Source organism: Pipra filicauda, unplaced genomic scaffold (assembly GCF_003945595.2).
Source record: "Pipra filicauda isolate LSUMZ 115617 unplaced genomic scaffold, ASM394559v2 scaffold331_size1881853_pilon, whole genome shotgun sequence".
NCBI lineage: Eukaryota > Metazoa > Chordata > Aves > Passeriformes > Pipridae > Pipra > Pipra filicauda.
In genome coordinates this window covers 2,496-14,669 of record NW_024104456.1, presented here as the reverse complement: position 1 = coordinate 14,669, position 12,174 = coordinate 2,496, and the positions used below count along the sequence as shown (strand labels likewise).

The 12,174-nt window shown below is 35.6% G+C and overlaps 1 protein-coding gene across 1 annotated transcript in view; it reads left to right on the top strand.

Moving 5' to 3' along the window:
* The window catches only part of LOC113998744 (translation initiation factor IF-2-like), a 49,654-nt gene extending 39,616 nt beyond the window's left edge, over positions 1-10,038 (top strand). Inside the window, exons 4-5 of the mRNA XM_027741749.2 lie at positions 3,608-3,837; positions 9,962-10,038. Of these exons, the coding sequence (XP_027597550.1) occupies positions 3,608-3,651 (44 nt within the window). The 3' untranslated portion in view covers positions 3,652-3,837; positions 9,962-10,038. The remainder of the gene's footprint in view (positions 1-3,607; positions 3,838-9,961) is intronic.
* The last annotated feature ends 2,136 nt before the right edge of the window (positions 10,039-12,174 follow it).

Genomic DNA, 12,174 nt, shown 5'->3' with positions numbered 1-12,174 from the left:
GTGCTGTCTGAATTCTGCTGATAAGCAGACAGGGGGATTGCTGTCATAAAATCAGTGGTAAAATAATCATGAGGTGGAAAACTGCCCAAGAGAGTGAAAGGCTTCCTCTAAAGGTACAGGGAAGGGCTTTATCAGTGGTAAACAGTGTGTTGAATTTCTGCATAACCATCTCTTCATGACTTCTCTGAATCCTCAAAGGGTTCACAAAGTGTCTCTTTGACATTTCACTGAACTGTCAAAGGAGTTTTCTTGTGTTAGAGGCAGATATACCAGCCTATGCATTCTAAAACACTTGATATTTTTAGTATTTTTATGGACAGAAAGTCTAGATTATTATTATGATTTTCCTGGTGTCTTGCTAATTTGAGAATCCCTAAGCACTGTGTTCCTGTGTGTTTTACACTTTCTTTTATAGGCTAATATCTCACAAGTCTGAACTTCAAGAAGTCTGAGATTATAAGAATTGATACAGTTTTCTTTCAAAACATGTGATGTTTAATTAACATTTATGTTCTTTAAGTACAAACAGGATGATGGTATGACTTGATTCTTTACCAAGTCATTTCTACAGTGTCCTGATTTGGAGTAAAAGAAAACTATTGTATGGAGAGTTTAAGTGCAGTCATACTATGTCAGAGAGATCTTGTCAGTATACAGTATTGGTTTTTGCTAGTGGTTGATACACATATCTAGGGAAGAGAACAGGGGAAATTGTAAGGATACTTCCTCACTGTATTCTCCTAACATGTAGTGACTTGAGGTTCACAGTCAGGGACTGCCTGAAATAGGGGTGACACTTGGTATTTAATAGCTGATGAATAGACTTGTAGCACTGGCAGTGTATTGTGACAGGCGGTTCCCCTGTGTGACTACACATTGTAGGGAATACATTCCTTTTTGGTTTTTAACCTCTTGCTGCTAAATTCACTTGATTTCTGCCAATACAAGACGGAAGAGTAAAAGGCAACAGTTGATCTCAATTTACCATCTCCATACAGCTTTTGATTTTACAGACCTGCCACTTGATTTAGGTTACATCTTTTCAGCCGGGAAAAATGCTACTTTCATCTTATAATGAAGCTGTTCTTTGTTGAATTCATCCTTTTGCACTTCTCACTTGTTCCTTCTAATCCTTCTATATCCTTTTTGAAATTACAAGACTGGATGTTCACACAGCGCTCAAGATGAGAAAGCAGATACTATTTAATGACATAGGGTTGGTTTGGTTTCTATTTTCTACTTAGTAGTCTGTAACAAATTATTTTTCTTTTACTGCTGCCAGTGGTTTTACAGAACTTTATCATGCAGCTCCCAAGATCCAGAATTCAGGTCTATCCTCGTGTCTATTTAAAAAAAATAAAAAGACACCAAAAAATCAACAAAAAAACCCAAACAAACAAACCCTAGGATTTTTTCTTAACATACCTCACTTAATGTTTTGTTGTGGTAATTTCATCCATTTTATCCTCAAATTGTTAATTACAGATACTTTTACAGTTCTTAATTTCATACAGCCATCCCTGTACACCGAAACTATATAGCTGCAAACTGGGATCCCAAACAAAATTCATTCTTGGCATTTGATGTTCCCTTACACAGGAAGCAGAGGGATATATACCCTTCTAGCACTGTACAACTGAAAGGCTTCTATGTTGCTATGCCATCCAAACCTGTGCCAATTCATTGTATATGGATGCATGGATGTGTCTGCTGCCAATAAGAAGAAATAAGCTGTATTTAGAAGAGGGTTGTCATCTTATTTTGCCTTCAGAAGGCCAAGGGGAAGTAGGGGTCAAATTATGACAATGAAATGCTAAAGGAAGGGCTGTCTTAAATAATACAGGCTTTTTTGTGAGGTTTTTTGCTTAGTCATGGCTGATGTGGTTTAACCCCAGCTGGCAAACAAACCCCTCACAGCCACTCACTCACTGTCTCCCCACCCTGGTAGGAAGGGGGAAAGAATTCGAAGAATAAAAATGAGAAAATTCATGGATTGAGATAAAGCAAAAGCTACACAAACAAGAAAAATAGAACAAGGAATCCATTCACTACCTCCCATGGATAGGCAGGTGTTCAGGCATTCCCAGAGCTCCATCACGTGTATCAATGGCTAGGGAAGACAAATGACATCATTCCAAACATCCTCCACTTCTTTTTTTCTTCGCCCAGCTTTGTATGCTGAGTGTGATTCCGTATGGTATGAAATATCGCTTGGACCAGTCAGGGTTAGCTGTCCCAGCTGTGGCCCCTACCAGCTCCTTGTGCATCCCCAGCCTCCTCGCTGATGGGGTTGGGTGAGAGGCAGAAAGGCCTCGACTCTATGTAAGAGCTGCTCAGCGGTGACAAAAACATCCCTGTGTTATCAATGCTGTTTCCAGCACTAAGCCAAAACATGACCCCAACTAGCTGCTGGGAAGAAAATTAACTCTACCCCAGCCAAAACCAACACAATGGCTTGTGATTAAAGTTCTCCTTTTCAATAAATTCTTCAGTTTACACTGAAAGCATGTACGGAAAACTGTGTGCATGTACCTTTTAAAATTCTAGTGTGCGTTTGAAGAGTCTTACTTTCCCTTTATTTTATAAGTTAAGAGTATCTGCAATTCTAATTTTAACTGGTAAGCTGTCCCCACTGGGAAACATTTCGGGAGCACCTTGAATTGAAATATGTCTGCAATGGCAGGAAACCTGTTAGTGTAAAGAAAAAATAAAATTAAAAACCTCTATATTTTAGTGTAAGTCACCAGGCTCAAAGCTGTTCTTGATTCTGCACTACCAGTCGTGGAAATAGGCAGTCTTTGTAACAAAGTTCGTTTGTAATTTGAGTAGGACAAAAGAGAATTTCACATGTTGGCATTCTAAAATTCTAATGTATACATGTTGAAAAATGTATAAAGGTTTGCTCTATAATCAAGTGTTGAGCTATTAAAGTCCCTGTAAGTGTCAGAATTACTAGTTGATACCTTTAGCTTTGAATACCTAGTAAGTGATCATGGTGGCTTATGGGTACTTTGTTAACCTTCCCTACTGTTTAACTTTGCCAAAGGGGATGTTTATTTTTGGTTTGCTGAAAGCAAAGCATTTGTCTTTGTGACAAATTTGTAATGTGCCATTAGACCCTATGTAAAACACAGGCATTTGTAGGCTAGTATTCCTAGTATGGGCCCAGAAAGTCAGTGTGTATTACATGGGAGGAGCATGAGAAATATTAACCATGGGCTTCACCCAGTACACATTGATACCTTGCTTCCTAGGATATTCCTGTTTTTCATTCATTTAGATTGTTCCAATTTCCAGAGGATCCAGAGAGTTCCAATTTCATTTGATGTGCCTACCTTCTTCTTCAGTGGCACAGTAGAGGACTCTTTTGATCACTCATTTTAACATTTCAGATAATGAATGTTGACATAGTAAAGGACTGGAGTCATGCTGCTTTAATTGACCCTGTTCCCTTAATCTCACTGGAATGCATAGAGCATTCATTTTCTTACATACAGCATTTGGTGATTAAGTTGCTACCTTTAAAGTGGAGTTAAAATTTCTGCTTTTAGCATCTATTCTCAGGTAAATTTGGTGACTTTCTTTTTCTTTTTTGTTTTTTTTCCAGATATAGAACGTGGTCTCTCAAACTGGATTAAAACAACCTGTTGATATTTTTATTTATACTTTTTTATTTTTTGTATTTGACTTAAAGTGCCATGAAAAAATTTGCATATTGCAAGGTGGTCCTTGCCACCTCTTTGGTTTGGGTCCTTCTGGACATGTTTCTATTGCTGTACTTCAGTGAATGCAACAAATGTGATGAGAAAAAAGAACGAGGCCTGCCTGCTGGAGATGGTAAGTTTTCTGCCTGAGTGTTCTTTAAATTATGGTCATTTAAAATTGCACTCTTTTTAAACATTTGGGATTGTTTTTCCGCAACAATATAGCATTGCGTCAGCATTTAGGTGTTGTAGAATGTTCCCTGTTTCTTTGAATGACTAGGGAATAACCACATTGCCTGAAATGTATGATGCAGACTTAAATGCTTAAGATGTAGCATTTTAAGCACTAATGTAAATGAAAAAAATAATGAAACTATGCAACAAGAAGTTCAGGAATGTAAGCTATGTTAATATAATCTAAAGTATATTTTAAATTTCCACCGGTGAGGAAGCAAAGGCACTTTTATCTTCACTAGACTTGGTAGTGAAACAAACTAAACCAACAACCAAGCTTACCTGGCTGCCTGCCCCTGCAAAAAAGACCTCAACCAACCAACCAAACCAAAAAATGCCCCCTGCCCCCAACCCCACCTAAGCAAAAGTTTGGACAGTGACTATAGCAACAAGGGACAGTGAATATTGTAATGACAATAAGTTTATGAAAATAAATATGATTAACTTGGTTGGAGAAGTGACAAATGAGCACATGCTTATGTATGCAGCTTTTTTTAAGTGACACCTGTATTATTGCATGCTAAAGGTCTTTAGATAAGCTTTCAGTTTTGTTATTGCCATCTTCGTTTCCGAGTACCAGTTAGATGAGCTGAGTGTGGGGTTTTTCGGGTTTGTTTTTTTTTTTTTTTTTTTTTTTTTGAAAGCACTACTTTTTATGTTGCCAACTTTGTTTTAAGGAGGTCAACATAGTTGATCACATGGAAGAAAGGATTGGTGCGGGGAGATTTCTCATCCCTGAAATGCCTCAGCATATGCATTTAGAACTGCAGGCAGCTGCTGTCTCCAGTTCATTTGTGAAACATCTAATTTTGTAGTGTGGTGTCTCTCCCACCTGAAGGGCTGTGTCTGTGTTTCACTGCTGATATAAGAAACTTACACAGTGATACTAGTTATTAAGTCTAATCAACCAATTGTACTCAAGATTAATGATTTCCATCACAAAAAACTTTTTCAACTGTTAACATCTGGTATGGACAACCTTGTCCTTCCTGGGAAATTTTCTGAAGTATTTTAAGAATAATGTTGCTCTGTTGCAGAATAACACTGGAGAGATATTTAGGAAATGTCAGGTTTGGTTTAGTTGAGATTTTTCCCCATGATGAAAACAGGCTAATACAGAGAACAACAACGTGTAAGAATGCAGAATTTCTGCAATGTCTGCAGTGTCTCTGAACTGTTTTTTCCACAACTGCATGCAAACATTTTAGAGAGGTTCTAATTCACCTGAATTTTTGCAGAAGGAACTTAAATTTTCAGTTGCTTGCATTTAATCCTTTGGGTTTCTTTTTCAATAAGCACACAGGAGAGTGATGAGAAAATTAATTAGGCTTATGTAGAAAGTATATCTTTTATAGAAACTCAGTCTTCTTTTGTTCTCTTTTTATTTTTTTTTTCAGAAGTTGGGAAATTTTTTTGATGGTAAGATGACTGATATATTGTTGTATAGGAATGGATCCACTTTTTGGATTCCCATAAAGTTTTTACCCCATGCTAAGAAGAGAATTTATGCCAGGCTTCTTTAGTGCTGTTGAATTTACTTTTTTTTTCTGTTGACAAACAACAATTAAAGTCAATATTTATCAAACTTAGTTTGGTATTTTGATGATGTTGAAATTTTAGGTGACTTTATGTATAAAGTCAGTGGGGGGAACTTTCAGGTGAGGGAAAGTCTGCAGTTTTGACAGATTAGTATTATGACGTTCCCTATGCAACACTAGCTTTACTTAGGTGAGTACAGTCTTCATTCTGACCTTTCACTAATCTGTGTGTGTTAAAATCCTTGATATCTTTTTAATATCTTATAGTTGACTGGTAAACAAACAAACAAAAAGAAACAAAAAACTACGCAAACCAAGCAAACAAAATCTTGTGTATAGTTTTGTATGTTTTTTTGGGTTCTTTTAAACAGCTGATTTGTAATAAGGTATGTGCAGAAATAGGTCTGCTAGAAACCATGGTTTTTCTGTGACTTCCTTTTAACCAAGTTGCATGCTTGATCATAAATATTTTTACTTGTTCCAGTAGTTTACCAGCTTGGAATCTGTAGTAGATTGATTCCTGCTCAGAAGTCTAGAATCTTCAGATAACATTGAGGATATTTTTTCTGTGAAGCTTTTATCAAAATCTGCTTTTTCACTTCACTTTCTTCACTCCTATTAATTTCCATAATTGAATTAGTTTTCTTGATTCAGCATAAATTATATAAGAGTTCTGAACTTAATAGCCTCTTGTCCTTGTCACTCTGGTATATAACTTCACTTTGCAATTCATGGAAGAATTCCGTAGCATTTAATGAATCTACTTGGCATATAAGTTTTTCTGAAGAGTTTTTGTTTATTTTAGGTTATGCTTGTCTAGTTGGAAAAATTAGTCTTTAGCTATTTCAGCAGGAGCACAGGATTTTGGGGATAATTTTGGACAGTTTGGGCTTTCATGAAGTTAGGATGTTTTCCATAGGAAATGAATCCTTCTTTACCCCTACTTAAAAGTTTCTTAAAGGTATGATTGCAAATCAACTTCCAGCTTTGGCACTTGATATGGTTTCTAAATAAACTTTCAAACTCATCCTTTATCCCTTTTTTCTCCTCAAGGTGCATTCCCCTTGTTTAATTATTAGAAGCGCAGGATGGTGAGGAATCTTTCAGATTTAGGATTGGTATTGCAAGAGTCTTGTAGTCTCAGCTCCTTGCTATTTATGCTCTTTTCTTGGGCAATGACAAAATATGGCCAGTCATTTTTGTCAAGTACCAGTCAAGTCTTATGTTTTGAATTTTGAACTCTGGTAAAGATAGAATCTCTAAATAGTGTCTCGGTTCTGAGAAATCTCACCTGCACGAAAAAATCCTAAGAAAAGCGAGCAATTTCAAGATATAAAACACAGGTTGAATTTTTGAAAATGCAAACTGTACATCATAAATCAGTTTCGTTTTGTTAAAGCTGAGGTGTGTGCAAGAGACAGAGCTTCTCTGAACTTTTGCCTGTCCAAACAGCTTTCTTGTAATTATGGTGATGCCTCCAAAGGTGATGATTTTGGACTGGTCGGTTTACATTGTTGTAGCCGCTAAAGACATCTCACCAGAAAAATCTACCCCTTTTTCCTGGCTTTAGGTGGTCTTAGATTTTGAAATATCTGGCTTTCATCAGGCATATTGCCTGGTAAAAAGAAATTTGTAGTCCACAGACATAAGCAGTTCCTTATTTTTTAATGAAGATCTGGAAGAGATCAAGCTCCCTTTGAAACCAATGGTTTATCGATAAAATTAAGAGATGTCTCGGAAAACATTACTAGATTTCCCGTTGGATTGGGTGGTGATTAATGACTTAATTCATTTAGTTCTGAAACTTGCAACTGTAAATTAAATTTCTGTTTTTTAGAAGTATGTCATCAGTACGTGCCTACAGTCCTTCAAAGGAAATATTTTTTTTGTATTTAGCTGACAAAAGAGCACTGTGGTTTGAATGCTTAACAATGTGTATTAGTCATTTTGGGAGAACATTGTTGATTTGTGTCTATGTGAAAACTACGTGCTTTTGTGGGAAAACAGAAAACCATAAAAAAAGGCATGGTTCTCAGAAACTTCAGATGGTTAACTTTTCTTGGAAAGTCATCACCCTGTCTGTGCACCAAGTTTTGACTGTCTTTGCATTTAATGAGTTGCACAAAACATCTGGATCTGGTTTGTTGTTGCTGAATTTTTCTGCAAAAGAATGGAGTACACTACTGAGGTAAAATGTGTAATGAAGTAATGTGTATTTACTAATGAAATTTAAAAATTCAGCTTATGAATTTGTGGAATTTGTACACCAGGATCCAAGTCACTGGTGTGCTAAACTCTCATCTAACAGCAAGGTCTGCAAATGTGAGAGATGAGTTTTCAGTTAATTTAGCTACTCAATTTGACTGGTTTAGTAAACGTTAAGGAACAACTGGAAGTGTAAATGAAACAGGAAATGATTTTTTCTTCTAAATAGGTAATTTGGTAGGATAAGACATTCACTCTTCAGAGTTCTGAAAAACATGGTGAATATACCTATATTCTGATTGTTTTGGTTTAATTGTTTTAAGTATGTGGAACACTCATTGTCTAATCATTTTATGTCTTAAGTAAATTATATACTCATTGCCACACAGTTAATAAAAATTATTATGATAGTCCACGTAATAATACCAAGCTGACTATAAAAAAATTAAACCCAAATAATTACCTTATTGTATACCATAATTTTATGTTAATTACACCCAGAAAGGCACAAATTCTAATTTGAAAGGTTGTGCAATTGCAAATCAGAAAGTTTTGATGCAGGTTCAACCATACCTTCTTAAGAGGCAACGATGCAAAGCAAGCTGTTTGTTCAGTTTAGCCCATGGCCAAAACAAACACCTAGGCCAATCTGTTCAGGATCTGCTTGAACATACTTATTCTATCAATTTTCAGTGTATGAGTGGCTGACTTACAACTTCTAGAATTTTATAGCTCAACTGGCAGTCGTGGGGAGTGTGGTAAAAAGAAAGCACCCTTACGGTGGGAGGATTTTCTCTGCTGAATGTTACTGTGTGAATGCAACTAGTGCAATTTCTTCAGGTACTCGAAAATGAAAGTTTCTCAAGGAGCACGTTGTGCTTGTTACTGATTAGCGCTAAATGCAGGCTAGCAAAAAGTCTTATTTATTAGTAATATATATTTTATGCCTCAGTGTTTCATCAAAGATGGAAGGCTTGGACTTTTTTTTTTTTAAATTTTACTTTTATACCTTGTGTGGCTATTTGCTCTTTAATCACACTTTGCTATCCTAAGGTGCAAATTAAAGGTAATTTGAACCTAGGCTTATTTCTAAAGGAATTTGGTGTCTTTATTTTAAAATACTTCCTATTCCTCTGTTTAGATCTTAAATTACTATTTTTTTTAATTAATATTTTTACTGAATTTTTAAAGGGGTAATATACCTCAAATTCACTATTTTGTCATTTCTTTTCAGAAGAAAAGTGAATGGTATTTGTAAAGAGAAGTGTAACTTTTTAAAAGACATTTGTTTTCCACTTATTTTGTTTAAACCCCCAAATAATTCAAGAGTCTGGATTCCTTTTTTCCTCCCTCTCTCCCTCTTCAATTTTATCAGATAGTTGATATTTAAGATTTTGTTTGTTTAAAGATGTATAGTGTTACTGGTTTGAGTACTAACATTAAACTCCAAATGTAATTTTGTTGACTAAAAATAATGTTAGTGCAAACAGGAGAAATTATTTCTAAACTGTAAATGCCAATGTCATTCTGTCAAAATAAAAATGTGGAAATAAATGTAAAGCTACACTTTAATAGAACCTTTACTGGTCTGGAACATCAGACATTTATCACAGAATCACAGGATATTTGCAGTTGGAAGGGACCCACAAGGATCAATTCCTGGCCCTGCACAGGAAAGCCCCAAGAACCACACCATGTGCCTCAGAGCACTGTCTAAACAGTTCTTGAACTGTGTCAGGCTCGTTGCTGTGACCACTTCCGTGGGGAGCCTGTTTCAGTGCCCAACCACCCTCTGAGTGAAGAACCTTTTACTAATATCCAGCCTAAACCTCCTCTGATGCAACTTCAGGCCATTCCCTTGGATTCTGTCACTGGTCACCAGAGAGAAGAGATCAGTGCCTGCCCCCTCCACTTCACTTCTTGAGAAAGTTGAAGAGTACTGTGTGATCTCCCCTCATTTATATCCCAGATTTTTCTTGCACACACAGACTTTCCTGGAAAAGTTGGATTTTCCTTTACAGAAACTTTAGTAAAGTCAATTATGACGTAATGATGGATAGAAATAAATTGGTATTGGGGTTTTTTTACATGAATTGTAGTGTCTAAGAATAGCACTTAATTACTTCTGTTAAACTCCCAAATGTGAAGATTTGTTTTCACTTTCAAAACCTGGTGGGGTTTAGGACTATCTTAAATATGAATGCTCCTACAGTGTAAAATAATGTATAAACAAACAAAAACAAGCCTAAAAGTAGTTAGTAATGTTTTATTTATTATTAGTTCCAGAACCCGTACAAAAACCACATGAAGGACCTGGAGAGATGGGGAAGCCTGTGGTCATTCCTAAAGAGGAGCAAGAAAAAATGAAAGAAATGTTTAAAATAAATCAATTTAATTTAATGGCAAGTGAAATGATTGCACTCAACAGATCTTTACCTGATGTCAGGTTAGAAGGGTAAGTACTTTATGTTGTATCAAGAAGGTACTTTTGTTTAAATGAAGACTGTGCAAAGAGTAATCCAAAACAACAGTTCAGTTCTGTAAGATATAACTTTCAAGCAAACAGTTGGATAATTTCCTATATATAAGATACTTACTGGTAAAATAAGATGGAACAGCAGAAAACCAGTTTTCTTCAGTGTTATTTAATTTTGAATCTGATTACAAGTATGAAGCCCGTTCAGAGAATAGAAATTAATTTGGTTGAAGGAAAACAAAGTTAGTTAAGACTTGACATTTCAGGAAAAAATTACTTATTTGAAAAATTCATGCACTGCTTCTAAGGAGACAGTCTAAAATTCTGCATTATATAAAATAAAAAAGATTGGATGATGAGGAAAATCCTTTAAAATGTTGTTACCTAATGAAATGTGCAAAGCTTCATTTAGATTGCATTATAATGTTTTCTAATATCCATCTGGTTTGGTTTTGATCTTGCTTCTGAAATATTGATCCTTTCAGAGCTATTTGAGTCATAAGTAATTAAAAAGAAAATTGTAGCCTTGTTTTAAAGAAAACTGAGCTTCCATTACTCTCCTGGGACTCCTCTGACAGAGTAGCTGAGGACTCCCCCTTCCCCAGCCTCTCTTGTTTATGAACGGGACATTCAAGTTGAATATAGCTCACGAAACAAAATTTTCCCAATTATCTGCATTCTCATGCAAGAATCAGATGCTATAGAAACCCTATTTCTTTAGAAGCTCTGCTTTGCTTCTGTATACTCAAGGCCTAGCTTCTGGATGAATTTGTTTTCATCTCCTACCTCAGAAGATTAATATTAAGAGAATGAGATGAAGCTCTCTGTGCTTTTCTTTTTTAATGAGTGTTAAAGAGCTGGTTTGTGGGTACCTTCATCTGTTGTGATGAAAGTGATTTTATGTAGTGTGTGAGTTCCTGGTAGTGCTGGTGTTCTTAATAATTGAGGCATATTTTTCAAAATACAATTTCACAATCTTGAATTAGTGTAACTTTTCAATCAATTTTCAGATATATTTTTAGTCAGATTTTTTGGTCACTGCTTGTCTGTTACTCACTGTAGTGGAAGAATGCAAATCATGAACGTGCAGGTTTTCTTTCCAATCTGACAGATGTTGTTTGGTGGGGAGAGGTATATCCTTCTCTCTTGTGTTATTGCTCTGGTCATTGTTGTAACTTGGCAATGGGATCTCTTGGATTTGTGCAAATTCATATGTAATGTCTGCCCCCTTTTTCACAATCTATAGGGTAAGAAATTGCCTCCCTGTTAAGTGGTGACTTCCACTGGCAAAGAACTTATAGTTAGGATTCTCAACTTGCTTAACTGCAAGGAAAATCATCTGCTTCATTGGAGAATTTTGTCAAAGCTGAGATACTAATATGGGATGATTTCTGCATGTTTTTCTGGAAGGGCATAATGGAAGGAATTACCAAAAGTTTGGGGAAGCAATAGTTACAATTTTTGGTTATTTGGATGGTAAACAGAAGTAAAGTCTTCATTATGACCCTGAAGTATGAAGAAATTAAATATCATCTTTTTTCAGCATTCATATTTGAAAACTTGCATGTATATATTCTACCATTTCCATAATGTAAGTAAAAAGATAAGAAAATAAATTTGTGGATCTAAAAAGTTGACATAATCAACTTCAAAATTAAGCTTTGTGAGGTCTAGACTTTGAATTAGCCAAAAATGGAAAGAGAAATTGTTACAAACTATTAAAAAAATATTGCGTAAACATCGCTCAAACTTGCAGAAAAATGAAATTACAATTCTATAATGAAGTTTAGCTATAGGAAATTTTTGTCTTTCACACTTGGTTATGCTCTAGAATTATTGTGTTTTGCAGTAAGACATACATTGTAAGTTTTGTAATGTTGCATTTGCTTCTCTTTTCCATTTGTCTGGATACAATACTGTCACTGTACTCTGTGTGTGAAAGTGGAATCTTAGAATAAAATTTTGGGTAAAGTCTCAGGGCATAGTTGGATTTTCTGTTCTTGTAAATTCCTGCCAA